The sequence below is a fragment of the Neomonachus schauinslandi genome, chromosome 16, assembly GCF_002201575.2.
Source record: "Neomonachus schauinslandi chromosome 16, ASM220157v2, whole genome shotgun sequence".
NCBI classification, from domain to species: Eukaryota; Metazoa; Chordata; class Mammalia; order Carnivora; family Phocidae; genus Neomonachus; species Neomonachus schauinslandi.
This window is the reverse complement of record NC_058418.1, coordinates 55,486,609-55,514,135: the sequence shown is the minus strand read 5'-3', so window position 1 is coordinate 55,514,135 and position 27,527 is coordinate 55,486,609. Positions and strand designations below refer to the sequence as shown.

At 51.7% G+C, this 27,527-nt stretch overlaps 1 protein-coding gene across 2 annotated transcripts in view; it reads right to left on the bottom strand.

Moving 5' to 3' along the window:
- Positions 1-27,527, bottom strand: part of CRISPLD2 (cysteine rich secretory protein LCCL domain containing 2) — a 62,992-nt gene that overhangs the window by 7,797 nt on the left and 27,668 nt on the right. For both annotated transcript variants that reach the window (XM_021705690.2, XM_021705691.2), the window contains exons 7-14: positions 23,636-23,779; positions 22,197-22,257; positions 19,603-19,669; positions 19,013-19,143; positions 16,930-16,973; positions 14,318-14,390; positions 11,859-11,934; positions 5,754-5,887 (exon numbers count right to left, since the gene is read on the bottom strand). In XM_021705690.2, coding sequence (XP_021561365.1) covers positions 5,754-5,887; positions 11,859-11,934; positions 14,318-14,390; positions 16,930-16,973; positions 19,013-19,143; positions 19,603-19,669; positions 22,197-22,257; positions 23,636-23,779 — 730 coding nt within the window. The remainder of the gene's footprint in view (positions 1-5,753; positions 5,888-11,858; positions 11,935-14,317; positions 14,391-16,929; positions 16,974-19,012; positions 19,144-19,602; positions 19,670-22,196; positions 22,258-23,635; positions 23,780-27,527) is intronic.

The following is a 27,527-nucleotide window of genomic DNA, read 5'->3' as shown; positions in this document are numbered from 1 at the left end:
TGGGTGGCTCAGTCGTTAAGCGTCTGCCTTCGGCTCAGGTCGTGATCCCAGGGTCCTGGGATCGAGCCCCACATCGGGCTCCCTGCACTGCGGGGAAGCCTGCTTCTCCCTCTCCCACTCCCCCTGCTTGTGTTCCCTCTCTCACTGTGTCTCTGTGAAATAAATAAAATCTTAAATATATATCGTTTCTACATATACGTGTTCATAATACGTACTGATACATATATATGTGTGTATAGATGTTTATGTGTTGTGGAGGTATTTTGTTTCAAAGATTCAAACCCTGTTCTCCCAGAGTCTCATCTGTTTACTGAACTTCCAGGAGAATTCAAGAGTCAGACAGACACGGCTTCAGATCTTATCTGTAAGACCTTGGTTATTAGTCCATTTCCCTGAGCCCGTTCTCACATCTGTAAAACAGTGTTCGTGGAAGTCCCACTCCTTAGGGACTGGGAAGAGGACGCGAGCTTGTGCAGGGCAAGCACCGGGGTCAGTGCGTGCATTCAGCACGAGCTGTTTCGTCCTTCCTACGCGGTTTAAACCGTGATCTCCCCTCAGGGAAAGGATGGTGTGCCTGGCGTGTGGCGGGGCCACTCACGGAGATGAATGCACTACACCCACAAAGCCCAAACCCCGTCAAACCTCTTCCCCTTATCTCATGAAATATAAAAATATCCTTTAGGGAAAAGAGTTTCAGAACACTGTGTGTAGCATGATCTCCGTCTTGATTTTTAAGCGTGTTGTATGTGCCCCGGGGGGAAAAGGCTTGGAAAGCTATAAATGAGCAATTAACAGAGGTTAACAGGGCACCTGTGGGGGACTCTTATTTTCTACTCCTGAGACTTATTATTTAAATAGTAAGCACGTATTTCTTTTCTAATAAATACGTTTAAAGATAGAAACAAGTGCACCCTCGTACTGAATGCTCCCCTGGCCCCTCCTGGGCAGGGCCTGTGGCCCAGGCTCAGGGACCTATCTGTGGCGTGGAGTCACGTGTGCTGGGGAAGAGCATGGGGGCTGGGGTAGGCGGTCTGGATTCGATCATGGCTCTGTGGCTTGCTGGCTGGGTGACCTTGAACAAGTCACTTAACCTCTCTGTGCCTCCCTTTCCTTGCTGATAAAGTGGGGCTAACTGGGGTCCCCACCTCATGGGGCTGTTGGGGGGATTCGATGAGCTACTGTGTGTACAGATCTTAGAGGGTGCAGGAGAGGGCAACCCACCCATTTGCACAGCAGAGGGAACCTGACACCCAGCCGTGGTCCAGCTGGCTTGGGGGAGAGGGCAGAGCTCATGCCATCCGGAAACAACAGCTTAATGGTTTCTGCGTCTCCGAGTTTCTGGATACACAGATTTTCAGACACCCAACCCTTAAGAGTCCCAGAGCTGGGCTGCCCAGCAGAGGAACCAACCAGTCACAGTGGCTACTGGGCACTTGAGATGTAACTCGCCCAAACTGAAAATGTGCTGTGTGTGCACTATACACACTAGATCTCCAAGATCTTATTTATTAAAAAAAAAAAGAATGCATATTTCTTATCAATAACCTCCTATTAATACGCATTAGAATGGTAATATTTTTGATACACTGAATTCAATCAAATATATTCTAAATTTTCCCTTTTTTTTACTTTTTACGGTGTCTACTAGAACATTTAGAATCCCATGTGGCTCATAATTAAGTGTGTGCTGGACGTGTCCCAGGAGGTCAGTGCCTGGCACACAGAAGCTGCCCCACGACCGTGACATGAATAGCCCTCTTCTGGATGAAAGTCCACCTACATACATACCTTCTACCTCTGTATTACGTTTGTTAAACCAAGTGACCAAGAATGCTATCTGTCTTCATTGGTCTATTTCCCAACCTCCTTGTGAAATCGGTCTTAAAAAATGGTCCTGGTCTAGGAAAAATTCCTGAACTGATATTCATCCAGATGTCCAGCTTCTTTATGAGAATATTCCGGCAAACCCTGGTCCCAATGTCAAAAGCTCTTCTTGACACCTTTCCTCTGCTATCCTTTGCGGGCATGTGTGTGAGAAAGAAGATTCCTGTCCTCCCACAGTGTTCCAGTTCTGCATACTCATCTTTCAAAACTCTCAGGATATCCTCTTCTAGAAAAAGACCACTGCTAAACCAAAGCCCCTTTGCAGCCGGACTGACTTTTGGCCCATGTGCTGAGAATTCTTTTCAGGAGGCTTTTGTTTGCTCGCTTGATTGAAGGATTCCCTAAATTTAGAATGAAGTTTGCTGTGCACAGGTCCCAGAGTGTCCAGCATCCACAACTCCCTTGGGACCGACTGGGACCGCTCTCGGGTACCAGCAGACGTTGGGGACAGAGCCACCCTCTAGCCCCAGGCTTGGTTCCCACAGTCCCTAATGGGAACAGGCTCTGGGGAGATTTCTCAGTCCTGGTCTCTGTGCAGAGGGCTGCTGAGGTCCCCATCAAACAAGGGGCGGGTGGGGCATGGGTGGAACCACGTCACCAAGGAGGAGACTCTAGCTAGTGAGATTGGGCCCTGCTTCACGTGCTCAGCTGCCTGCCCTACCCCAGCACAGTGATGCCCGGGGCCCTGCAACGGCAGTGGTCATTTCTCTTGTCAGCTCCAACCCCACTGGGTGACACGCCCCACCTGGGCAGAGACCAGCTGCGTGTTCCCTGCTGGACCCCGGTGCCTGGGACATCGTGCGTGCTCGCCAAGCGTATGACCCCTGATGGGTGAGCGTGCAATGGAAGGGTGGATGCAAGGATGAAAGAGTGAGATCCTGCAAGAGGCTTTCCCCCTTGTCCCAAAAGACAATCCACGCAGCCTATTTCTTACGTACAAGTCACTTGGCCCTGTGTGCAAGAACCATGGCGCCCTGCGGTGCGCAACAGACCTCGTAAGTGCTACCATAGCCAAGAGGGCCCTGGATTCATCGGGCACTTACAGTGAGCCGCCAGGCAGTGCTCGGCACAAACCATCTCAGTGATCCTCACGGCAACCATGTGGCAGAGGAGAGACCAAAGCTTGGGGAGACCGCCTGCCCAAGGACACCCAGCTGGCGAGCAGGGGAGCAGGCTCCCAAATGCCTGCACCCTCCTGGCCTAGCCGCCCCCCTTCTGTGTGTGCAGGGTGGTCTGTGTCATTTCGACACCCATGGACCCCAGCACTGGTCCTGGTACCCCATGAGAATGAGTCTGAATTGCAGAATATCAGAGTCCCCCACGGTGCCTGTGTGTGCAGGGGATGCGACCACCCTCACGTCATCGTCCCGCCTACACCAGGACCCCTGGGAGTCGTGTTCACACAGATCGCAGAGCCCAGTCCCGGAGCTTCAGACTCCACAGGTCTGGGGAGGGCCCGAGAACCTGCTTTTGTAGCAAGCTCCGAGCTGATTTGGATTCTGCTGGTCTGTGGGGGCCGGTTTGAGACCTACCGCCTTACCACTAACCCCAGGGCGTAGGTGTTATCACCTTCCCCTTTATAGGTGGGGAAACTGAGTCACAAGAGAGCGAGTCCAAGGAGGAAGGGAAGCGGGATCTCAACTCTGGAGATGCTGCAGCAACTCCCTAGAACCCTTCTGAATAGCGCAGTGGGCAACGCCACTTCTGGGCCTGGGAAAGCCTGCCTGGAAGGTATTTATAATGATGATGATGGCGATGCTGGGCGGGTCACTTGGGGAGAGAGAAAGAACGACGGGTCTCGGGGGGGCGGGGAGGCTGACAGTGGGAAAGAAGCCACTCTGCAGACCCGTCTCAGACACCCACCTGCGGGGGCCGCACATTAAGCCGCGTGGCTGCCCTCAGGGAGCCACTCAGGGATGAGCTGGGCAGTGAGCCCGGAGGCCAGCCCGCCACCTTTCTCAGCAAGACCGTTTCCTCTTCGAGGGGTACAGATAACTCAACAGAGTGCTGTCCTGGGACTTCTTCCCAGCCTGGCCAGGAAATGCCACCTAATCAGCTGCCTCATTTCCCTCCCATTAAATCAGTGGAATTTCCCTTCATTAAGCTTTTCCCAAACAAAGATTGCCCACGCTGAAGAAGATGCAGACGCTGTTCGCTCCGGTGTCAGGGCTCAGGACAGAGTTCCTGTGTGGGCCCCTGGGGGGGGATCTTTCACTATGCAGCGTCCCCACAAGCGGCACCACCCTGACGGGAGGATGGGGGGTGCACGAAAGCCTAAGCTTCTGGGGGCCTGGTACGTTTTGTGTTCTTGATTTTATGCTCCTTTTCAAAAGAAGGGCCCTCAAATATAAAATTTCAGCACTCCCCTCTGTTATGAGCTCAGCTGTGTCCCCCAGACCCCATTCCTATGTTTAAATCCCAGCCCCCGATGCCTCAGAATGGGGGGAGACAGTAGTTGGAGAGGGTCTTTGAAGGGATAATGAAGTTAAAAATGAGGTCACGAGGGTAGAGCTCGATCCAATCTGACCAGTCTCCTTAGAGGAAGACAGTAGGACACTGAAGAGCACAGAGGGAGGGGCTTGTCAGGACACAGGGAGAAGGCGGCCGTCTACACACCCAGGAGAGAGGCCTCAGGAGGAAGTCCTCCCCACCCACGCCTTGATCTGGGACTTCCAGCCTCCAGCACTGCAACGTTTCTGTACCTTGCCCCACCAGCCCTGAGAACAACTCTACCCCAAGAGGGATCTGCCTCTTGGCGAGTCATGAGACCCATTTCACAGACACAGGAACTGAGGCTCGGGAAAGGCTGGTGCCTTGTGTGAGGTCATGGGGCTCTCAAGAGGAAACCCCAGGACTGGGGCCTGGATCCCTGGGCTGTGAGGCCTGGGAGGTGCTTCCGTGGACAACAGGGACACAGGTGAGGATGAGCAGCATGTGCCAGAAGATAAACTGGCAGCCTGAGGCCGTTCTGGAAAGGCATATGAAGCCTCAGACGTTTGCACGGTCTTTGATCTAGGAATGTCACTTCCAGGGACTTCCAGAAACAAGCATTGGCAGGTGCAGACATTCCCCCGTGAGGATGGTCATCACAGGGACGATCAGCCCCCCAGGATAGAAAAGTGCTGGGCTGCCCAACCAGGAAGTGAGGTGCAGGGGGCCCACTGGATGCGACTGTGTGGGGTCACCAGCAGGGACACAGGGGTGGGGGGTGGACTTAGGAGCAGCCTTGATGATCTATTCAGTGAAAGTACAGAGTACTAAACTCTCCTCTCCTGAGGGCCTGTTGCTCTCAGCTACCAGACAGCCACTGGATTAATCCTCCAGCAACCTGTGAGGCCGAGACCAGTGCTGTCCCCATATCACAGGTGAGAACACTGAGGCGCAAGGAAATCAGGTGGCTGGCTCGCGGGCACAAAGCTGGTGAGAGGCGGAGCTGCAGACCCCTTGCTCTTACTTCTGTAACACATGTAACTATACTATCGTTAACTACAGAGAACCACTGTGTCACCATAAATTGATCCCATTTGTTTTCTTTGCATACACGCCAAGTAAAAGGACCAGAGGAAGACACACCCCAAGTCTCGCGGTAACTCCCCCAGGTGACAGGTTATGGATGATTGTTATTCTTTGGGCTTATGGGATGCTTCTAAATCTTCTACAAAAACAGATATTGTCACAGAAAAAAGTTCTTAGTTTTAAAACAGAAAGGAAGAGAAAAGAACAGGCTCGTTTTGGGTATTCTGGTAGGAATGAGCGCAAGCCTGCCCAAGTTCTACTCCCAAGGTCAAGGTCATTGGCTTCCCTCCCGGGTGCCTCAGGGGCACCCTTGGTGGACCCTGGGTGTCAAGAGCCGGAGAACGCAGCCCTACCTTTCAGACTGGACTCCATTCCTGAGCGAGCCCACGTAGGTCTTCTTCTTATCCACGGGCATCACGTCCACGTAACCCCCGCTCTCGTTCTGGATGACTCCTGCATGCACGGCCGTCTTGCAGATGCTTGAACTCTGAAAGCGCCAGAAGAGCCATGGTCAACGTCAAGGATGCCGTGTTCCTGGGCGAGGCCCTGCTGCTGCCAACCAGTTCTTGGTGGCGTGGTCGGGGATGAGGGGGAGTGTCAAGTCACCTCTAGGAAATACCCATCATCCCCTTGATTCCTTAGGGGTCTCTCCAGAGAGACCTGGCCTCCTCCATTCGTTCATGCATTCATTCATTCAGCAAGTATTTTCTGAGCACGTACTAGTGCCAAGCATTGTGCTAGATGCAGGAAAACTCAGCAGGGAACACAATAAAGATTTGACCTTCATGCAGTTGAGGGAGCCTGACAAGTAAATACACAAACAAGCAACTCTGCCTGTGAAGAAAATAAAACCAGCTCATGAGATAAAGTGACTGGGTGGAGACACTCTTAGAATAGTTAATCCGGGAAGACTGCTCTTGGTGTGACACTGGAGCTTAGATTTGGAGGACAAAAAGGAATGGGTCACCGCCTAGGAGTATCTCTGGGAAGAGCATCCCACGCAGAGGGGACAGCCTGTGCAAAGGGCATGGGGTAAGAGTGAACTTGTCATGTCCGAGGAACGGAGGGCGGGCCAGGGTGGCCGGAATACAGAGGCAGGTGGAGTGTGGCAGGACAGGTGGGAGAGGTGAATGGAGCCCATCCCGTGGGGCTGTGAGGACCGCAGGGGGAGTTGAGGCTTATTCTAGGGGCCAAGGGAGCCGCTGGCTTTCAAGTAGGGGCAGGGTGTGCTGTCCTCCAAGGTTACCAAGTAGTCCAATTCCTGGGTAATAAACCCTTGAGTTAAATTTTCATTAGGGTCTTTAGTTATCCAATAGAAAAATGATCCTCAGGATGGAATGTCTGAGACTAATTAATCACCATTTCTCAAACTGGGGAGATTCACTCAGGGGTTGGGCGGCCGGTCCCCACTCGCCCTGACGGGCTGATTCAGAGTCACCCCCGACAAGGGCCAGGTGACTGAGGCACACTCAAGGTGAAGTACCACGTGGGGGACCCTCTCCTGCCACTTCTACGATCCTGTCATCCAGCCTGGGGTAAAAAGCCAACCCTGGCCTTGGCAGGGGGTGTCAGTCTTTACCGCAACCCAGAGCCCCTGCAGCATCTTTACAGGGTGACGGCGCCTGATGCCACACGGCTGGCTTTGCAGATGCAGGGCCGGGGCGGGGGGGCACAAGCGGGGACTGTGGGCGGCTTCCGGAAAGTGGGAAAGGCACGGAAACACGGGGCGGGGGGCTCTCCAGGAGGAATGAAGCTCTGCTGACAGCCTGACCTGCGCCCGGGGAGGCCTGTGCTGGGCTTCTGACCTCTAGACCGTGAGAGAGAAAGGCCACGAAGTTACTAAGTCTGTGCTCATCTGTCACAGCGGCCATAAGAAACCCATACAGCTTCTGACCACTGTCTCATGACCAAAATGTTCCACTGATAAGGCCCCTTAAGTGTGATGACTTCCAAAGAGTCAGAAAACAAAGTCACCAGGAGAATGGCCCCTGAGACATCGATAACATGTTGAGTCACACTGACGGAACCAGCTGCTCAATCTAGCTCAGCAAGTTGCCAACTTAAAGTCAGACGGACGTCTGCAGGGCAGACTCTAGTCCTGCCTTCATTCATGACCTAGTGACCTGCAGCCGTGACCATGGCCATCAGCAGGGGCTCAGCCTGCAGATTCCGTGTGTGTCGAGGAGGGGGCGGGGGGACGGTGCTTTGTGCAGGGAGTGGAGGCAAGGCCACGGCGGACCACGACCCAAGTTTGTAAACACCAACAGGTGATGGTCACTCTGTAGGAGGGGGGTCTGGGCTTGGCTGTCTCTCAAGGCCACCCGTCTGCACAATACCTGGGACCCTGTAATCACCTGTGGGGTGACTCGGGTCCCAACCACTGGTTAACCCAGCCAGCACCTCCTTTGTGAAGAGAGTAGGCTGAGGAAGAATCCTGTATGATTCTGCTCACATGGGGCATCGGAAGTGGTCAAGTCCGCACCCTGAGCTGCACTTTGAGAGGGACAAGCAACCCATCGAGCAGGTTCTTAACACCAGATGGGAGTGAACGGATTCAAGTGGGCTCTTTGAAAATACTGATTTGAAATCTCACATGGATTTGAAATCTCACACGCTGGGAGCCCGGGGCAATCCCTCTCAGGGACCCCCTCCAGGTGGTGAGCTCCTGCCCCCTTTCTTCAAAACCAGGTCCTGCCAGAGAAGCCGGGTCCCCGGGAAGTGCTTCGTGCTGTGCAAAGTGCAGAGTCTGAGAGCCCGAGCGAACTCTCACACCAAGGACCTAAGAACGGGGATGCTTGCTTTCTGTGACTGAGTCACTTGAGTCACTGAAGGCAGGTATGACCCTGTGCCAACGCATCTTTCCTTCTCCGATAAACAAACGGACAAGGACAGGGCTCCTTAGTGAAGTGGGCTCTGGGGGATCTGGGAGGCCCCAGAGTTGCAGGTCAGCAAGAACTTCCCTGATTTTAGCGCTGAATGTGGGAAACCCCAGGGAAGTGGGGACAGTTGGTCACCTTGTCTGTACGAGGAAGCCTTTTTAACTATCCCCTTGGAAAAAGGATCCATAAGTTTCCAGTTCTCCAAAGGATTTGTGCCCCCCAAAGATTAGGAAGCAATGCATTTGCGGGCATCTCAGAGAGAAAGGGAGACTTGAGAATTCCTCTAAACGCACTTCTAGGGGCGGTGAGCTGTGTGGGTACGAACGTGCTTGCTGTTCTCACCGGCAGGCATTTCTTCTGTCTCTCTGACTGAGTTACCAGACAGGAGGCCCGGGGCCACTTCGGCTGCAGCACCCGGAGGGACCCGAGCCCGCCTCCAGCAGGCACATCCTCAGGACTAAACGCTGCCAAGAGGTGCTACACTCTGGTTTTGTGCCCTCTGGGACAGTCCTTTGCCTCCTGTCCCCGGAGGATTTCTGGACACCAGCCTTGAATGACCTGTTTTAACCCCAAGAGCCCCTATTTTCTCGATACAAAGGGGGGGTCATCATAGGTAACATTTTCGAGCATTTACCAAGGCAGGCCCTGTTCTATGAGTTTCCCGTGTAGTGATGAAGAAATCTCTCAATAATGCTGCGAGGTAGGTATTATTATCCTCTCTGAACAGATGGGTGGAACGAGGTTCAGGGAGGTTAAGTGACTTCCCCCAAATCACTCAGCTGGCAAACAGCGGGGCCCGGACTGCCCCCACCCCCGAGCAAGCAAGCTGCCCACCATTCCTTATGGGACAGCAAGGGCCCAAGAGGACTATCTGGAAGACGCGACAAGCTCAGGGGCTGAATGCAGGCTTGCTGAGGCAGCACTCAGTAGATGTTAGTTAACTTGTCACCATCACTCTCACCGTCACCATTATCGAAAACGCTCAAGGGACTGCCGTCCCGGAACACCAACATCAGCAGCATCTGGGAACTTGTTAGAAATGCAGATTCTCTGGCTCTGCTCCAGACTCCCTGAGTCAGAAAGGCTGGGGTGGGGCCCAGAAATCTGTTTGAACAAGCCCTCTGGGGGATTCTGATGTGTGCCCAAGTGTGAGAACTTATCCAGCCGCCGAGAGATAAGAAAACCGAGGCTCAGAGTAGGAGAAAGGCTCACCCACGGTCTCACAACCGGGTCTTAAACTCGCATCTTGTGACCCAGACTTTGCTCTTTGGGCTACACCCTGTTGCTTCTCCTGCCTGCAACTCACCACGAAGGGAGCGGGCTGCCAAGTAATGCACTCCCGGTAAGCAGGCAGGAACAGCAGCACTATTAGGCCCTTCAAAGATCTGGAGACAACTCTCCCAAAATAAATCTCTTAGCTAAACAGACATTTTCCAAAAGGCATCGTCATTTCCCAGAATACAGAGTGACCTAGAAACCAAGGCCAGAAAAGAACCTCCGAGATGGACGGAACTCCCTTCCTTCTCTCCGGACACTTCCCCTCTCCTCTCCCTGTCTCCCCTCTCTTTTCTTCTTTCTCCCTTCCTTCTTTTATTTTCTGAAAAGCTTAATATTTAAACATTAAGTATCTTATGTAGTGTCTTCATTTATTTATTCCTTCAACAGTCATTAATTGAACAATCATTATGTGCCAAGTCCTGTGCTGAGCACTCTGGTTGCAAAAGCTCAAAACCCTAGTGAAATTAGGGCGCCTGGGTGGCTCAGTTGTTAAGCGTCTGCCTTCGGCTCAGGTCATGATCCCAGGGTTCTGGGATCAAGCCCCGCATCAGGCTCTCTGCTCGGCGGGAAGCCTGCTTCTCCCTCTCCCACTCCCCCTGCTTGTGTTCCCTCTCTCGCTGTGTCTCTCTCTGTCAAATAAATAAATAAAATCTTAAAAAAAAAATCCTAGTGAAATAAGTTAAAGACTGCACACAGGTCTTCACTTCCATGCCCACTCACATCAGTATAATTATGAATGCAGGTACATTCAAGTAAGGAAGAACAGGGCAGGGAAAGAACAGAACCTAAAGTAAGACATAACCCTCATGGCATCTCACCTTGGCTATGTATTAGCTGTGTGTTTTGGGGGCAGGTTATTCTAAGCCTCACTTTGTTTTCCTATAAGACGGGGACAACAATACCTGAAATGGTGTTCTTAATGTAAAAGATAGTAAAATATAGTTTTATATTATTGTTAATTCTTATCAGGTTCTCCTTGCATTTCTACCTTTTAAAAAAAACTTTATATGTTTAGCTGCGACGTTGTTCGGTGCATACAGATTTGATCTCATACCTTCATAAACTTTTTATGCCATTCCACCATGAATAGTGGTGTCCCATTCAGTATGTTTAACCTTAAATTCCACTTTATCAGATAGGAATATTGCCACTGCTGCTTTATTGTTTCTCTGTATTTTGCTAGAATCACTTGGCCTATCCCTTTAAGTCATTTTAAAATCAAAGTTTGGCTCAAACATTTAGTTTAACAATTGGTATACAATATTTTACTCCATTAAGCTTTTAAAGCTCAATTTTGGCTGAATGGCTTCTGAAAAGAAAAAGACTCACTTAAAGAGGAAAGAAAAAAGATGGGGAAAAAAAAAGGTTAGCCATGAGGGTTGCTTTGACTTTACAGAACTTAGTGACCTCAGATTTATAGGAATCTGGAACAAATGAAGCAGATGGAGACAAAGACGGTGGTGGTGGGTGGGAGAGAACAATTAAAATGAAGATGGAAAAAAGCTGAGTAAAAATGTTAGCTGGGGATGGGTGATGCTGATCTAATCAGGAAATGTTAGGTCTCGAAGATTCCTTGGACTAGAAAATCCCAGCTGGCTCATTCTACAGAGAGGTAAGCAACTTGGCAAGAAGACCACACAGCCTGGTGGGCAGGGCTGTGACCACATTCCCATCCTTTGGGACACCATGCCCCTTCACCCTGGGCAACTGGAGGGAATAGACTACGTTCTGGAAGATTCACTCAGAAAAATCAGGCTAAAGCTTCCTTGCTAAAGTTAGTAAGGAAATGTGGAAGAACAGACTCCAGTGTGATAAGAGTGGTTATGAACAAGTCATCAATTAGCGTAATTTGTATTTCCTTCTGTGTGCTTTTAGCTAAGTGGGGACATAGCCAAAAAAGAAATGCAGTGAGTAGAGTGGACCAGTTCTTTAAATGTATCAGGAGAGCTGGAAAGATGATTAAATAGCTGGGGAAATGAAGTGTTAAGTATGTGGTACCTAAAAGCCTTCACATTAAAAATGCGCATGAATGGGGAAGCAGGATTCCATTTACCCAACCATGAAAACATTTGCTAATGACGAGGTCCACCTGCATCCGCATCCACAAGCACACACCAGTGGAAGTACTAATGCGTCTACACATGGGGAAACTAGGGCAGAGGTTGCAGAAAGAAGTGATCTAAATTTAGCTCAAAGCACAGGAATGAGATCTCAGGTATCTGGTACCCAGACCTTGGAACGTGATTTCTGAGGTCTGAGCATGCTTTGAGAGGTGGTCACTGAAAATGCCGGCATACTTACATCTGCATAGATGTTAGTTCCAAACACAGGAGCCCAGTAGGATGGCTCATCTCTGCAGTGTGCTGGACAGTGAACTCTGGAAAACCAGAAACATGTGTGTGATGGTTATGATCAGCAGAAGACAAAAGTTCTTGAGAAGCAGCTGGCCTTCCCTATTTGAATTTCAAGATTTAACTACTTTCACGGGAAAAGAAACTACCACACAGTTTACTCTTTAAGAAAAAAAAACATACCTCTCCCACCCTAGCAGTGGTACAGATATTGTCCCTCTTCGTAATCAGTGCATATAGAATTTTCAAACTCCGTACAAAGGAGACATGCAGAAATAACAAGGTGAAAGAGAATAAATATGTAAGAGAGATGAATATGGGATTGTAAGAGATTGTACCTCTGGTTCTTGATTGTTGGCCAATTAATATCATGGGTACATTATGGAGATTATAATCAATAGACTTTGTTAGAGGCCACTTTCCTGTGTAAGGGAAGAAAGGGTGGAGGGCCCTCACCTCAGTGAGTCAAACTATTCCAGGGACAGGGCACTGATAACCTGAGGCGGAAGGGGTTAGATCACCACTGGTCAGTCACCACATCCCCGCCGTAGGCATAGAGGTGGAGGAAAGCACCTCAAACTGGAAATGGGTGGGCCCTAGCTGGTGTGAGAGATTCAAACCGGGAAAAAGCATGAACTTCACTTAAGAAAAGGTTTTTTGGGGCGCCTGGGTGGCTCAGATGGTTAAGCGTCTGCCTTCGGCTCAGGTCATGATCCCGGGATCCTGGGATCGAGCCCCACATCGGGCTCCTGGCTCAGCGGGGAGCCTGCTTCTCCCTCTGCCTCTCTCCCTGCTCATGCTCTCTCTATCTCTGTGTCTCAAATGAATAAATAAAATCTTAAAAAAAAAAAAAAGAAAAAAGAAAGGTTTTTTGCCTTTATCTGGAACAGTACACCATGTTACTGGAACCAAAATGGCAGCCGGAAACCATCTGGCCCTAAGACAGACAGGATTCTGGCAGGGAAGCGAGCTCAGACAAAGGCAATGGGAAGTTAAAACAGTCTGGGGGTGGGCAGGAGGGGATAAGGGTGGGCGGAGAGGAGGAGGATGTCTGCATGAGATTTTAAAAAAGAATCTGGGCAAGAAAATCCTTTCCTACTTTTTTGAGAATGGCAGGTCAGAAACCTGTATTTTCTATACTTGCAGTATGTCAAGTTTTTGTTGTTCATTTGTTTTCTGACGTAATTTCCTTCTGCTTCTCTTTAAGATTTGGGTTAGCTATTTAATATTTAATAAAAGGTGGTTATCCCTGATTGAACATTCAAAGGGGATCAGCGTGGTGGTGGTGGTGGCAGCCGTGAGAAAGCCCCAAGAGAAATGTGAGCCACAGAGGGGAGCAGCCGGGGTCCCCGCCCAGGGTCTTGTCCCTCACTGGCACCCTCCTGGGGCTCTTCCTTGCTCACATCTTGCGGGTGTCCACATGTTAGTTTTAAGGTCAGTCTGTAGGAAAATCCATAGGCCTCGAGGCCCAGGAGAAGGGTTCACAGCTTCCAAGAGGACCTAACAGGTACTTGAGAGGCAGATGTTACCAAATGTCACTTTACGTCATGATGCATCATCCTCCAAAAATCAGCCAATTAAGGTTTGGGTAGATGCATGTAAGACCTTCTCCTCAGACAGACTGTGGTCCGTGCACAGACCAGAACCCCGCAGGGCCACAAGAGGGAAGGCACCAGCGACGGGCTCGCAGCACCGATGATCTCAGAAGCATTAGACGGAGGGCAAGAAGCCAGACACAAAAGTCTACACCCTATGACGGCTCCGTTTACGTGAGATGCTAGAAAATTATAGTGACGGCACACAGACCAGTGGCTGCCAGGGACGTGGGTGGGAGGCAGAGGGAGAGGGGTGACTCAAGGCAACTTTCTGGCAGGACGGACACTCGATTGTGGTGGTGGCGGCCTGAGGGGTTGTGTGTGTCAAGACACATCGAATTGTACACTTACAGTGGGTGGATTTTATCGTGTGCAAGTTACACCTCAGAAAAGCTGGGGCACAATGAGCCGGTTCTAACGTGACCCAGAGAAGATGCCGCAGATGGGGCACAAGAATCAAGGACCTGCTTTAAAGGGGACAAATGGCACCATGAAGCTATTACGGGGAGTGGCCCCACTGGGCCACTCCCCGAGACTCAGATCCCAGTGGTCTGGGCGGGGGCCCCGGGAATCTGACCTGTTGATGCCCCTCAGACACTCCCACCCCACAGCCAGGGTTGAGAACCAGAGGTCGAGGGAGAGGTCCAGCGGGTGTGTGGTTCTGAGCACAAAGCGGTCGGTTTTCGGAGCGTCCGCACAAAGGGGCCGCACCTAGAACTCGGCTGTGCTTCGCCGCATGACATGACCCCCAACTCAGCACGATGCCTCCTTCTCCCCACCCCTGTTTGCAGAACAAGATGCCAGTGAGCCTTACCTGGGGCAGTGGGTCCCCGCCTTCTCGAATGGGCAGAGCTGAGCAACAGTGGTGTAGCAGTCCAGGTCCTGCACTGGGGACAGGAACATGGCGGGAAACGGTCAGGTCATTGGCAAGCCTGGGTCTCAGGCCTCCAACCTGTGAGACGGCCCTTCGGACAACCAGGTCCTCGGGGCTCATGGGATCCTTGAACTGAGGTGGGATGAGAAGCCAGCAGGTGCCGAGCCCTGGCGCCGCGGGCACCTCACCTCCGGGCCCTCAAGGGATGAGAAGCCCCATGGCCTGAGTGTGTCTACAGCTCAGGAATGTTATCACCCTCAGTAGTTTCTCCACGGGACCAATGATACCTTTTATTTGCTCCCCTACCTTCTCCTCATGGCAAGTATTATTCTAATTATACAGAGGAGGAAGCAGAGGCCCAAAGGCCGGAGACCACCCTGGGCCTGCACGGGACATGGCAGGAGGCTGGGTTTCTGATGTCGGGTCTAGAGCTCTTCTTCAAGGTCACTTGTTTTTAACAACAGAGGTAAGAAAGTGGCTCTAATACTGGCCACCTGTGGTCTCTGAGAGCATGTCCTCAGCTAGTCCAGGGCTTGGCAAACTTCTCCTAAAGGGCCAGAGGCTAAATATTTCTGGCTTTGTGGCCCTATGGACTATGTTGCAACTACTCAACTCTGCTGTTGTAGCAGAAACCAGCTAACAAGGATGTGTAAATGAACGGGTGCAACTGTGTGCCAATAAAACTTTATTTACAAAGACAGACGGCAGGAAGGATTTGCCCCTGAGGGTGGTCGTTTTCGACAACCCCTGGTCCAGCCTATCATTTGGATGGGCCAGGGATCTATGTAGCAATCCAACGAAGGGGATTGGTTCTGTATACCACGGGACGCTATACAATGGAAGGCAGGGGAGGTCATTAAAATTAGGTTGAGAACACCACTTAAAGGCACAGAAGTATCTTCCTGATACATTATTATTTTTTTTTTTAAATCCGGTGACCAAATTTACGTAATTCTATTTCAATTTTTAAAAGTGTATCAATGGGGGCGCCTGGGTAGCTCAGTCGTTAAGCGTTGCCTTCAGCTCAGGTCGTGATCCCGGGGTCCTGGGATCGAGCCCCCCATCGGCTCCCTGCTCCGCGGGAAGCCTGCTTCTCCCTCTCCCACTCCCCCTGCTTGTGTTCCCTCTCTCGCTGTGTCTCTCTCTGTCAAATAAATAAATAAAATCTTTAAAAAAAAAAAAAAGTGTATCAATGTATTACCAGTACAAATACTGTTAATCATAGGGAAAATAAACTACAAAGGTATCCACCAAAATGTTCACAATGTTATCTCTGAGTGGTGGAATCTGGGCCAAATCCCTTTTTTTTTTTTAAAGATTTTATTTATTTATTTGAGACAGAGAATGAGAGACAGAGAGCATGAGAGGGAGGAGGGTCAGAGGGAGAAGCAGACTCCCTGCCGAGCAGGGAGCCCGATGTGGGACTCGATCCCGGGACTCCAGGATCATGACCTGAGCCGAAGGCAGTCGCTTAACCAACTGAGCCACCCAGGCGCCCCCCTTTTTTTTTTTTTTAATGCTTCTTTGTATTTTTAAATTATCTGGAATAAATAGGCATTATTTTTGTAAAATGGAAAAAAAGCTGCTACATGTTTTTTTTTTTTTTTTAAAGATTTTACTTATTTATTTGAGAGAGAGAGAGAGCACAAGAGGGGGGAGCGGGAGAGGGAGAAGCAGGCTCCCCGCTGAGCAGGGAGCCCGACGCGGGACTCGATCCCAGGACTCCAGGATCATGACCTGAGCCGAAGGCAGTCACTTAACCAACTGAGCCACCCAGGCGCCCTGCTACATGTTTTTATAAAGACATCTACCTAGATATTCCTGCATCCAGGGCCTATGACGACAAGAATTGCTTTCCCAAAGGAAAGGAAAGGTCTGTAGGTCAATTTCCTGAGGAAGGGGCTGGGCAGGGTCCCCCCACATCTCCGCTTGCCTGAAACTTCCAGTCAAGTGCCAAGTCTGGGCAACCAGAATTCACAGCTCCACCTCTGCTTATAGGATGCTCTCCCATGGATGCACCCCACCCTGCCAAATGAATATGCCCTAGGCAATAGGCAATATAAAATACAGGCAATAGAAAAACTAGGCCAGAGATGGCAAGTATGTGCCACAGGCTTCCTCATGTTTCCCTTTGATGTTCATGGCTGACATTACTGGTCTACCAAGCCCTGTTTTCTGATGAGCCAAGAATGGGGCTTCAGCACCCTTCTCAACACAGGGCTCCAGCTGCTACTGTCGACCAGTAGAAAGGGACTCTCCCTATCAGGTACTCTAGCCCCAGGCATTAGTATTTCTGTGACACTCAGCTGGGAGCCCTGGTCCTGTTTCTGGTGTAGCAATTTAGGGCCAATATCAAGTTCAGATATGTTTAGAAAGTAGTTAAAGAATTGACTTCGTCAGGAACCCCTTTAAAAAACCTTTATAGTGCTGAGAACAGCAATATTAACAGGCATCAAACACATTCAATCAATAGCTAAGGAAAATGAAACCTCCAGGGAAACCCAAGGTAACCTGTGTATTACGATCACATAAAAAATGACTGGCCAGCTTACCTTTTACTTTTGATACCACGAATGAGCTGGAAGGCTTGTATTTGCTGGAAAAGAAAACATGAAGTAAATGCAAACATCATTTCTAAAAGTTCAAGATTGCTCTTGCATTTTATTTTCAGCCTCAACTTTATATTTTCCTACTCATTTCCCATCAGCCTGAAAGCCCATTCCAGAGTGGGGCTTGTTAACCTTCTCTGTGCCAAGAACCCCTCTGGCAGGCTGGGGAAGCCTATGGACCCCTTCTCAGAATAATGACTTTAAAATGCATACAATAAATTTAAAAGATAAACAGGGATCCAGTTATTAGTGACACTGACATCCAAGTATTAAAATAACTTTGCAATAGCTGTGGTCCCTTGAGAATGCAGTAAACACACGATCGAGAGGCGAGTCTTCTAACCACTATCCTTTCAGGGTAATGATGGCAGAAACCGTGTTTTCAGATGTCTGCAGCAACGAGATTTCTCCCAGTGAGAGAGTCACTGGCCCTGCTAATGCTACTCTGGTTTGGGGCCAACATTCATACCGGCAGGAAATACTACATTTCAATTAGAGGTTAGAGAAAATAAAGCTTTGATTTGCTTTGTTTCAATGTTTGCAGACTCCCTAAAACGCGAAGAACCCTGCTCCAGATACAAAGTTGGCCGCTGGGAGAGCCCAGAAGCGGCTCCAGGACAAGCGTGTCAGGCCACGCGGGGCCCAGACCTCGCCAGCCCGCTGAGCCCTTGGTGCCCATGCTGAGCCTTGCGTGGCCCGCGTTAAGTCACTCGGCCTCCGAGAATACGTTCTTTGCTTCCGTTTAGACTTCCTTGCTCGTGTTTACACAACCCCCGAGTCCCTAGCTAAGATGAAGAGGGAATTTTGCAAGACCTCTTGAAGAAGCAGGCCTTTCAAAGGGGAATGACTCATGTGGTTTCTGAAATGTCCTGAGTGGAGCTCCTTGGAACACACACAGGGGCTCTGGTCACCGTGGTCCTTGCTGCAGACCCTGGGATGGGCACTGACACGGGGAAGCTCTCTTGAGGCCATGCGCCATGGCCCAAGGCTGTAGGGAGCTGAGGCAGGGTCCCCAATGTCCCTGCTGGGCTGGGCACTAGATCCTGGATGGGGCGGGGGCTCCTGGGCATGGGGGCGGCGCATGTTCTCAGGTCTCTGGGTAACAGAGCTTTCCTAGCAATGGCAGGAGAGTTGCATCATGTAAAAAACTGGCTGACGGTAGCTCTGTGGACTAGCTGGGTGTCAGCCCTGGGTCCTACCAGGGCCCTCTTTAATAAGTGAGGTGCTGGGGCGCCTGGGTGGCTCAGTTGGTTAAGCGACTGCCTTCGGCTCAGGTCATGATCCTGGAGTCCCGGGATCGAGTCCCGCATCAGGCTCCCTGCTCAGCAGGGAGTCTGCTTCTTCCTCTGACCCTCTTCCCTCTCCTGCTCTCTGTCTCTCATTCTCTCTCTCTCAAATAAATAAATAAAATCTTTAAAAAAACAAATAAATAAAAATAAGTGAGGTGCTGCACCCAGAAGGGATGAAGAAACTGCCCCAAGGTCATGGGCGTGGCGGGGGGGGCGGGGTTAGTGAGAAAAGAGCCAGGTCTCTTTGGCCACCGTTGGGCTCCATGCTCCCTGGTTCCTTCATGCCTCCCACTCTACAGAGAGACCACGACGTGGCCTCCCCCAGTGCTCCCCAGAAAGTCAGGATGGAGAGGACGGCCTGCCCTGCATCCATCTGCAGACCTTACCCGAAAAACAGGATCTTGCCAATAAAAAAAAAAAGTCAATATATTTAAAAAATGAAAAGCCTCATTCTCCAGAAAGAAAAAAATGCTCATCAAGAATAAACCTATAAACTTAAGGATGGGAAGAAAAGCAAGGGTCAAAACTCGGCCCAAATGAAACACAGGAAAACCCACTCAGGGGAGAGATGGTAAATCGTCTGCGGGGGATAAATTCTGAGCTACGGAGTTAAGTTCATCTTTATAGTTTTTTTCCCCTGCTTCTTTATATTGTTTGGTGCTTTTCGAAATTTTGACAATAGTTTCATAACCAGAAAAAAAAAAGTGTTAAGGAATCCTCCATCCCAGAGTAGTTACCTCAAAGACTCCACGCCATTCCTCTCAGACCTGACGAAGAAGGGGACCTTCCCATTCCTGGTGACGTCCACCAGGCCACCTTTGCCGTCCAGGATCCCGTAGTGAATGGCGGCCCGGCATATGCTGGACGACTGGGGGCAGGGAGCGGGGCACCATAAGTACATCTGAATTCATCTTTGTTCAGGCTTCTTTTGAAACGACCGGGGTGTTTGTCTTCAACCCACAAAAAGCCGAGACGTCTGGCCAAATCTCACCCCACTTCTGACTCACCTTTCCCTAGAACATGTCTTTGTTCCCGGGGTTGCTTATCTCAGAAAACTCATCCAAGGGGCCTTACAAACTAAGAGCAGTGACAAACAGCCCTTTCTCCCCATCCAGTGGAGCATGTTAACGCTCTGTCTAGGACGGAGACTGACCTTCACGAGGGTGAGCCCCAGGTCCCCAAAGTGGCTTTACTAGTCTGTGCGCCCAGAGATAGGCGCGGATTGGCTCTGGGACTGAAGGGTGGAAAGAAAATCCCGTCGTGTGAAAACCCCCAGCCTCCCTTACAAATTACAAGTGCACGACAGGCGTCCACACAGGGCACTTACACTTTCATAGAACAGAGTTCCGAAGACCTTTGCCTTGCTGTCCAGGCAGCCTGCAGGGCACTGGTACCTGATGGAGGAGAAAGCAGACGGTTTTCAGAGGTGAACGTGGTGAGGGAATCTCACCAGGAATTCATCCGAGTTTGTCTCCTTCAAGAGCTCTACTATTACATCAGAGAGAAGCTTTGGTGACGCAAAATCCACGGTGTCCAAGCAAGTCGCGATTTACCCAGGCTGGAGTTCACACCAACACCATTCCAGATTCAACCTGACCTTTTCCCGTGTTTAAGATTCGTGTTGAAGGCAGAGATGCGAATAGAAGGACAATTCACAGAAGAAAGAAAAGTGGCTTTAAAGGCAGCAAAAAAAAAAAAAAAATCCTCAAACATCCATCATCAAAGAACATACAACTTTAAAGAAGATGCCTCTTTCTAGGTGTCGAATTGCAAGGGTTTGTTTTTTTTTTTTAAATAGAATAAAATCCAATGATGATGCTCCTGCCCATGAAATGCATAAATTAATCTTTCCAGAAAGCCCTAAAAATTCATATCCTCCCGTTCTTGAACTTTCCTTGTGAGCGTATAACCCAGGCCAGAGGTTGGAAAGTCAGACCCATGTGTTATTCCAAGTGCTTATAATCATGAAAAACTAGAAATAAGCCAGCACTATCAAAGGAATTTCCCTTAGAAATGAAGTCTTTGAAAAATATTTGACTTTGGGGGCCCCTGGGTGGCTCAGTTGTTAAGCGTCTGCCTTTGGCTCAGGTCATGATCCCCGGGGTCCTGGGATCAAGCCCTGCATCCGGCTCCCTGCTCAGCAGAGAGCCTGCTTCTCCCTCTCCCACTCCCCCTGCCTGTGTTCCCTCTCTCGCTGTGTCTCTCTCTGTCAAATAAATAAAACCTTTAAAAAAAAAATATTTGACTTTGGAAAATCTTAAATGAAAACCATCACGCACAACCCCACAGTGCACAGAAAGCACAAGGGAAGGGACTACATCAAATTGCCACGGATATCAAGGAGATGCCGGGGCAATTATTTATCTATTTTTCCTTTAAACTTTGGTGGTAGTGTTGTTTTCCTGAATTACTTACCATGAACAAGAATACCTTTTAAAGTCAGTGGGGGAAACAGGCCCAGTAAATATTATTTTATTTATGGGCTTCCTTCAAGGAGACAGGCTGTGGACATGCTTGAGCCTGCAGGTGGGGGAGTTACAGGTCTTGACTAGAGGCCTCGAATAGTCCTTCTCCCTGCTTACGGGGGGTCCCAGCTACCCCCGACTCTGGAACTTTCTCAGTGCTACCTGATGGATGTTCCCCGAGCCTTATAATTTCTTCCCACTGACTGCTCAGGGGTGATGCTCTCCTCTCCAGCTTGTGGTACAGAAATACAGAAAGGCACGTCATCACGATGGGACCACTCCGCGTTCTAGATGCCCTGGAGCCGTGCACGGGGACAGGTAAGCCACCACCCCTCGGTGCCACATGTTGCTGATCTCACCAGTAAGCTGGCTGCTTTTACTTCTGCAGTACATGCCGGCCAGCTGTTTGTGGGATGCGCCAGCCCTCGAGCGACCTCAGCCCGGGTCACTCCAAGTCAGCTTCCGGACACTCCTGCCAGGGTCCAAGGGGGGCGCTCTCCTGGCAAACCAAATTCCAATGCCCCGTGGCATGAAGTGGGAGCTGCTACCTTCTCTTGTAACTAGCACGGTTCACCTTTAGAGGAACGGCTCCCAGAAGGCGGAGGAAGAGGAGTAAGGACCGCTCTCTACCGCGGACATGGTTTTCCGACCGTGAGCCCGAGGCTCTGCGTGAGGCCACCGCACATGTTGGCCCTCTGCTGCCGGAAAGAGCAGCCTAGCAGCTGCCCGGCCAAAACCAAACCTGCCCTTCTTGGCAACCATTCTGCAACGTCTGAACGGACAATGCTGAGTGGGTCCATCAGCGAGCTGACCTCCTTCGACTACTGGGGAACACCCGGGCAGGTCTTCCTCCAGCTTTGGGAAGATCAGGTTATACAGTGGGCCCGCCCTAACGTCCCCTGCACAGCACCCCGGGCCACTCTGTGACCCTCTCCACACACACCTCGTAAGGTCTCTATGTCTACAGCATCCATGATTCGGGCCCCTCCTCCCCACTGGGGACGAAACACTTAACTGCAATATATGTCCAGGTGAACGGAGACCCAGAGCCTGGGCCAACTCCCTAGTCAAAGGTTACTACCACCTGGGAGTGATTTTACCCCTCCAGGACGGGGCGGGGGGCAATTTCTGGCACCAGTTTTAGTCATCACAGCTGGAGGTGGGAGTGCTCCTGGCATCCAGTGGGTTGAGGCCCGAATGCTGCTGCTCAGTACCCTCCAGGGCACAGAACAGCCCCGCCACCAAGAATCATCCGGCCCTAAGTGTCAGGAGCGCCGAGGTTCCGAAGCCCTGCTCTGGGCTGAGAGACACAGATCACCTTCGTGGGCCAAGCTCTTAATAAATGGTGGCAGTTGGAGGGACCTCGGAGACATCACGGTCAGTCTAACTTATGATCCGACCCACAACCCACAGCAGGCCCTTCAAAGGCGCCAGAGGGGCCCAGCCCAGACCTTACCTGTTGCACGTGGACCCTTTGCACTTGTCCTTCATCTTGGTGTCACATCGGACAACTTGGGCTAGGAGAGAAGTTCAAGAACGCATGTCACACAAACAGGGGATCGGTCTGAGGTAAAAGATACCAGCCCGCACTCCGACGAACTTTCCAGAACATCCTGGAATCCGTGTCATAACCTGAGCGGAAGCACTGCCCAATGGCTGCAGGCATCAGCTGCAAGGTTCGAATCCCAGACCCGGCCCTTCAGAGTAGCCGTGTGACCTTGGATGCGTGCCTTGCCCTCCTCTGAGGTTCAGGGGAGCAGCGGGACAAGTGCCGTGGGTGCTCTTTCTGTGAGCATTCACTGAGAAAGTCAGTGTGGCCTTGGAAGGGGGCCTGGCCCACACCACATGCCCCGAAGCCCCAGAGGGTTCCAGAAGGCTGGGACTCACAGGCCTTCCCCAGCCAAGAAGAGTTCTGTCGAGCTCTCCTTGTTTGTTTCCTAGTGACACATCAGAATCTTGGCGTAGCGTTACGGTTTGATAGAGTGACACTGTCAGGCCCACGAGGACAGAGACTGGTCAGGCAGGGCAGGGACAGAGCAGCCCAAAAAACTAGGGGGGGGGGGGGGGGGGAGAAACACGAGCACGAGCTCGGCCTTGCTTGGGATGGGGGAGCCCTGTTTTATGCTACTGGAGGCTCAGGGGACACGGAGAATCCCAGGCGGACAGCCCAGGCCTGTGTTGTGCCCATACAAAAATGCCCCCCGGAGCCCCGAACCTTCCATAAAGGGGCTACATCGGGGACATGAACACGGTGCTCCAGCTGGGGCAGGTGAGGGCAGAAAGAAGGAAGCTGCGAGGTGAGCGTGCGTGCAGGGCAGGGGAAAGCCGAGTGAGGGGTGAGCACAACATTCTGCGTCTGGGGACCTCCAGGAGCCTCGAGGGGCACCGTGGTGAGGAGCTCAGAGCTGATACTGGGTGGCCCCCATGACTGCACATGATCCTCACAGCAACCCCACATGGGCCTTATTGCCCCCTTGTATGGATGAGCAAACCAAGTCTCACAGAGGCCAGTGGGGGTCCGAGTCACCAGCCAGTATGTGGTGAAGAAGAGCCAGAGCCCACCAGAGCCGGCCCCGGGGATGCTCGTCCCACTGGAACCTCCAGAGGAACCCAGTTTTAGCCCAGGCCCCCTTTGAAAGGCACTAACCTTGGGCTAACCTTGAAATGCTGCCGGGGGGCAGGGGGGAGAACGCCACCCAAGCACCACTCCTATGATGCTTGCTTTGGAAATGACTTAAAAATACCATTTTTTTAAAAATGTCTTAGGGCTGTGCTTTTGCAGCTACCCCCCCAACCCCATTCCCCACTGTTTGCTGACCTGGAGACCTCTCAGGCCTCCCCCCCAGCCCCCCCAGCAGAGGCAGCCCGAGGGCAGAGGACGGAGCCCCGACTCACTCATGTAGGTCACCGCGGGTGCTTTCTTGGGCTTCGTGGGTCTGACCACCCTCGGCTGGACCCAGACGTGCTTCTCATCGGGAATGGGAGCCACCTCCACCTCATTCATCTCGTCTGTTTCGGGTTTGGGGCTGTACGTCTCTTCTTAAGAGTGCAGAGGGCGAAAAAGAGAACACGGTGAGGGGAGGATTCAACAGAAATGCACTTTACGGGGAAAACGGCAACTGGGAAAGTGGACTGGCTTGAGGTTCACAGTCACAAAGGGTCAGTTCAGGGTGCCTGAGTGGCTCAGTTGGTTAAGCGACTGCCTTCAGCTCAGGTCATGATCCTGGAGTCCCGGGATCGAGTCCCACGTCAGGCTCCCTGCTCAGCAGGGAGTCTGCCTCTCTCTCTGACTCTCCCCCCTCTCATGCTCTCTCTATCTCATTCTCTCTCTCAAATAAATAAATAAAATCTTTAAAAACAAAACAAAAAAAAACAAAGGGTCGGATCAGCGGCAGAGAGAAAGTTACACTTCAGAGCAGGGCCGGCCAGGGGGACTCCTACAGCCAAGGCGAGGCGGCCGGGCTCTCTGCACGCCGTGTTTGCCTTGGACCCAGGAGCAGCCGGGCCGACCGGAGGCGCAAACCCCAGTGCCGCACCTGGGTGATCACAGCGGCTTCTCGTCCCTCCTCCCGCACGCCACCACATGCCCGAGGAAGCGGCTTCGGGAGGCTGCCTCACCCTCTGACCCCAACCTAGCACTGTCTGCCCTGAGGTCCCTCTGGCCCCCGGTATTCACGGGGGGAGGGGTCTTCCTCAGTCCGATGACCCGCGTCAGTGTCCTTGGACCACGCTGCGCCCCGGCGCCGGGCACACTCTGCTCCCTTCTGCACCCCTGTGAGTCATCGCTCAACCAAGCCAACGCCTCTCTCTGCCCTGAAGCTTCGCTGCCCAACGTGTACAACCAGCCAAAGACCCAACTCCGGGTTAAAAACAGAGTTACACCATCGGGTCCAGTATGTTTCCCACCCCCCAGTATTCTCTCTTCTCCAACCGTGACCACAACCCCCAGGTTTAACACATGTTAATTAACCAAACAAATTCCATTTCTCAGGAGCATCAGGGCATCTTCCAGTTTTTCTCCTGAGAGACACCTGTGGGAGCTCATCAGAACCCACCTGTAGGCCATCAGGGTACCCAACTGTAAATTCAGCCAACGCACAGGAAAGTCTTGCTGTTTTTATCTGCTTTCATGGCCTTGTCAAGGACTAACTGATGCGAACCTTTGTGGGGCGAGGGGGGGAGCCCTCTCACCTTTAGTGTGCACACCCATTCCCCAAGGGTGTCTGAGGACCAGAGCTGGTAACCCCTGCCTTGGGAGCTCCTCCTGGGCCTCTCTGTGGCATGGGATTCAAATTCAAGTGGCAGCAAGTGCTCATGAACCCCCTAGCCTCACCCTCCCACTTCCCCTTAGGAGCAACGACCTCTCTTCTCCAAAGGGGGACCAGGTGTTTTGTGGCTCTGCAAAACAAGGATCCAAATCGAGGGCCAATTCTCCAGGGCTTTTCAAGGCTGGGATGTGCTGCATCTGTTTCACGGGCCAGTGCCCCCGAGCCCACGCACAGCCACCACCCCAGGTGAGGAGAGGGGGTGGGATTTAAGTGGGAGGCGGATGGCAGTCCTGAGCCCCCGTGCCATCCTCATCAGAGCTCTGTTGATAGCCATGAGGCCACCACCACCCGCCCCTCCCACCAGCTGCAAACTCCCTGGGGCCAGGAACCAGCCTGCTTCACCCACCCCCCTGCCCCCACCCCAGACACCCAGCTCCCATCTACAATTTTGCTCAACAAAATCTGCTGAATGAAGGATGAGCTAACCCTTAAAAAATTCTCTCTTTGAGTTCTTTCGGGGAAAAAAAAAGAGAGAAGAAAAGAGTCCCAGCTGAGTTTAAAGACCTTCACGATAAGAATTCTGAAAGCACCGTTTGGAGCCAAAAGCTACAGGCGAAATCTTTACGAAGACACTGGGTTTGCAAACGCCGTTCGGTCCACATCTTCTGTCTCTGGTCTGCTCTTCCTGTCAATGTGGCCATTCAGCTTTGCCCTTCACCGAAAGCCAGAGCTATCTCTGGAATGAGCCGGGTTTTCTTCCACTGGCCTTTAGGATTTTTATACCTCATAATCGTGGCTTTATTCAGCCGAATATAGTTTGGTAAAGCTGTCTAAAGCATTTGAGGGCTCACTATTTAAGAAAATGGGCAGACAGTCCTTGCCCTCAGACACACACATGAAAAGTGGAATGCTTACCCAGAGGACAGGCTGTATTTGAGCACATCCTAATTAAGATCCCCTGTGTGGAGCAGCGCAGGCCTGGGGAAATTCCATGCCCAAGTTCACCGCAAGGTTACTGTGCGCACCATCCAGCTCCGGACCAGGGGTCTCGGGCCCCACGGCATTGCTTACATCGGCCTGCAGGTTCCCACCTGGTTCTGTAGGTGGGGACAGAGCTCGTGGCTAATGTATACGGGGCCCACACTGCATGATTCCCCGCCAGCTCGATGCTTCCTTGGTGTGCTCTCCTCGCTCCCTAGGAGGCCTGATCAGCCCCATTTCACAGACAGGAAAACCGAGGCTCAGAGAGGCTAAGCTACCTGCCCAAGCTCACACAGCTGAGTGTCGAGCTGCCCGTCCAAGAAGCCCACACCCTTGATCACCACACGGTTTCACGGTTTCAGGCTGGAGGGACGGAAACGTCTCGAACGGTCTATCTTTAATTCTGCTCCATTTTCTTTATAGGTCAAGGCCTTGCCAGGCACCCTCAGTTGGTGCTTATTAAGTAGCTTATGCAGATAAGCTGCTTTACGGGAGACTTTCCTCCTGGTTAGCTGAGAAAACTGGGATGCCTGCCAAGGGGACTTGGGTGTTTTCCACCAAAAATAAAGAAACAAGCACAAAGGCTTCATTGGGTGGGTAACCCAGCATCTGAGGTGTCTTTGTGTGCATGTGTTCTTTGAAAATGACTCTCTGTGTGTATGGGCAGCATATGCATTCAGATGGCCTGCAGAACACAGCTGCTCCATGACCCTAGAGCCCTCAGAGCAAACTGACAGTTGGAACAACAGGTGATCAGGGTTCCAGGAGAGTCTGGGGGCAGAAAGAGCACAGAAGCAGGTGCACTGCCTGTGTAGTCAGGGAAGGCTCCCGGGAGGAGGTGTGACACCAGAGCTGTGTTTCCAAGGAGAGGAAGGTATCTGCCAGGTTCACCACATGGATGAGCCCTCAGGCAGGGAGAGGGCCTACAGTCCCCACCAGGTGAGGAAGGACCCCATGCAAGGTGCTAAGTGCAGTCATACCTCCCCACCCCCACTTCTCCGAGAGGGTAATCAGTGTGTTTATAAGGCACTATGTGTGGCTTGCTGTGTTAGCAACCCACATCCTTCTCTCTGCGTCCTCCCAGCAAAGCTTCTACAGACGGACTCTTACTGCCGCTGTTACAGATGGGCAGACTGAGGCCCAAAGAGAGCACGCAGTTTGCCTGAGTACGCACCTCCGATAACCATGGAGACAACCCCTAGCCCGAGCAGCTCTGGCTTGTGCGCCTGGAGCCCCTCATGGAGGAGCTGACGGGCCCTGAAAACAGCCCTGCAACGTGATTAGGCTGGAGCAAAGAACAGCGGGAGACCCAAGGAGAAGCCTCAACAGGCCTCGCTCTCCCACGGTCCCCAAATCAGCACTCGGGATCTGACGGGGGACTTGCCCCTCCCAGGGGACTGGACAGGAGCCACAGGTCCTGCCTGCCAGGGACACAGGGAAGGGCCCAGACACCAGCCTCCACCCACGATCTCGTCCTGCCCTGACCCCCACCTCCAGGCAGGGAGACTGAGGCTCAGAGAGAGGGGACGGCCTGCCCA